Source organism: Gracilinanus agilis, chromosome 6, assembly GCF_016433145.1.
Source record: "Gracilinanus agilis isolate LMUSP501 chromosome 6, AgileGrace, whole genome shotgun sequence".
Classification (NCBI taxonomy): Eukaryota; Metazoa; Chordata; class Mammalia; order Didelphimorphia; family Didelphidae; genus Gracilinanus; species Gracilinanus agilis.
In genome coordinates, this window is record NC_058135.1 from 29,876,437 (window position 1) to 29,877,958 (window position 1,522).

Genomic DNA, 1,522 nt, shown 5'->3' on the forward strand with positions numbered 1-1,522 from the left:
CCCCTTCTCTCTTCCTCCCTCCTCTCTCTTTCCTTCCTTCCAGGATCTTCAGGAAGAATTTTCCCAAACCCAGTCCCTGCCCTTGCAATGTAAATTGGATATATGCATAGCACGTTTTTCAACTCGTCTACCTACTTCTGAAGCTAAGGTGGCCAAAAGATGATTTAATTGCAGTATGTGGGCTCAGGAACATCAGCGGAATTCCACTTGAACCTCAGAGAGAACCGAGAACAATAGTTGTCCTTTTCAGCACGACTAAGAAAACACTTCAACTCTCCACTAAAGCTGAACCGGAACCAGGCAGATTCTTTCTTTAGAGAAGCTCTAGGAGGAATATGCTTATTACACACCCCCAACTCTCCCATACAGGAAGATAAACGTATAAATCTTTTCAATAAAAACCCAACTCTATGTCACACATTCACTGACCAACCAGGTCGGGAAGCAATGAACACTTTGTTGAGACTAGGAGACTGCAGCCACCTGAAGAGCGCAGGTCAGGAGGCAGCTTGAGTTAATCCTCAAGAGAAAAAAGCGTGGGGGTGCGGAAGGGAACCTACACATTTCCCTTTTCTCTCTCTCTCTCTCATGCCTGAGAATGCCATTTAATATTTTACTGTCTTCCTCTTCGGTAACCAAAGTGGAAATTGCGCCGAGCACGTTTAACTGGGTAATGGTTTTTCACAGGTATTAAGAGAGAAAGCACACTTCTTATTCTCCCTCTTGGTACTATTTTCATTCCTGAAAGGGGTCCTTCGAGTGCAGACAATAGAAGGTGAAAGATTACTGGATCTAGGGCACCTCGATTCAAATGCAGATTCTGTCACTTACCACCTGGTCAACTTTTGACAAGTCCTTTCAATTCCTTGACCTTCAGTTTCTGGCTCTTTAAAATGATAGGGTTGGACTAGATCAGCAGTTTTTCAAAGTGAAGTCCGAGAACCCCTAGGGGACCTTGAGTTTCAAACTTTTACAAAAATTCTAAAACATTTTGATTGGCAAGGCAGTAAATAACCATAGATATAGCTCACAATAAACAAAAAACTCTTTGTGGGGTCTTTAGTCATTTTTAGGAGTGCAAAACCACTGGATTCCATCATCTCTGCAGGCTCTTCCAAACCTAACCTAGGAATCTATAACCTAATTCCATCCCAAAGAAAAAAGGACCAAAGGAAAGGCAGAAGAAGGGTCGACTTACCAAAGATGAGCAGCACATGAAAGATCTTCCAGAAGTAGCTGTCCATTCTGGGAGAGTGTGTCCACGCTTTTTCTTTCTGACTGAGCATAAATATGGATGAATTGAGACGTCTTGTCTGGGCTCGCTGGCCTGAATAGAGGGAAGTGGCGGTGAGTGACCTCCTGGTTGACCTGGAGAGTCCTGGAACTGGCCTTTTGGGGTCAGGCAGAGAGGGTCGGTCCCCTCCAATGATGATGGGAAGGGCCGGGTAGCTGAGTATTGGTGCGAAGGACCGTCAGGCTCAGGTGTGCCTTCCTCGGACTACGTGTGGGACAATGCAGCAGG

The 1,522-nt window shown here is 45.2% G+C and overlaps 1 protein-coding gene across 1 annotated transcript in view; it reads right to left on the reverse strand.

Moving 5' to 3' along the window:
* The window catches only part of EREG (epiregulin), a 34,455-nt gene extending 33,169 nt beyond the window's left edge, over positions 1–1,286 (reverse strand). Inside the window, exon 1 of the mRNA XM_044682322.1 lies at positions 1,199–1,286. Within this exon, the coding sequence (XP_044538257.1) occupies positions 1,199–1,286 (88 nt within the window). The remainder of the gene's footprint in view (positions 1–1,198) is intronic.
* Between the last annotated feature and the right edge of the window lie 236 nt (positions 1,287–1,522).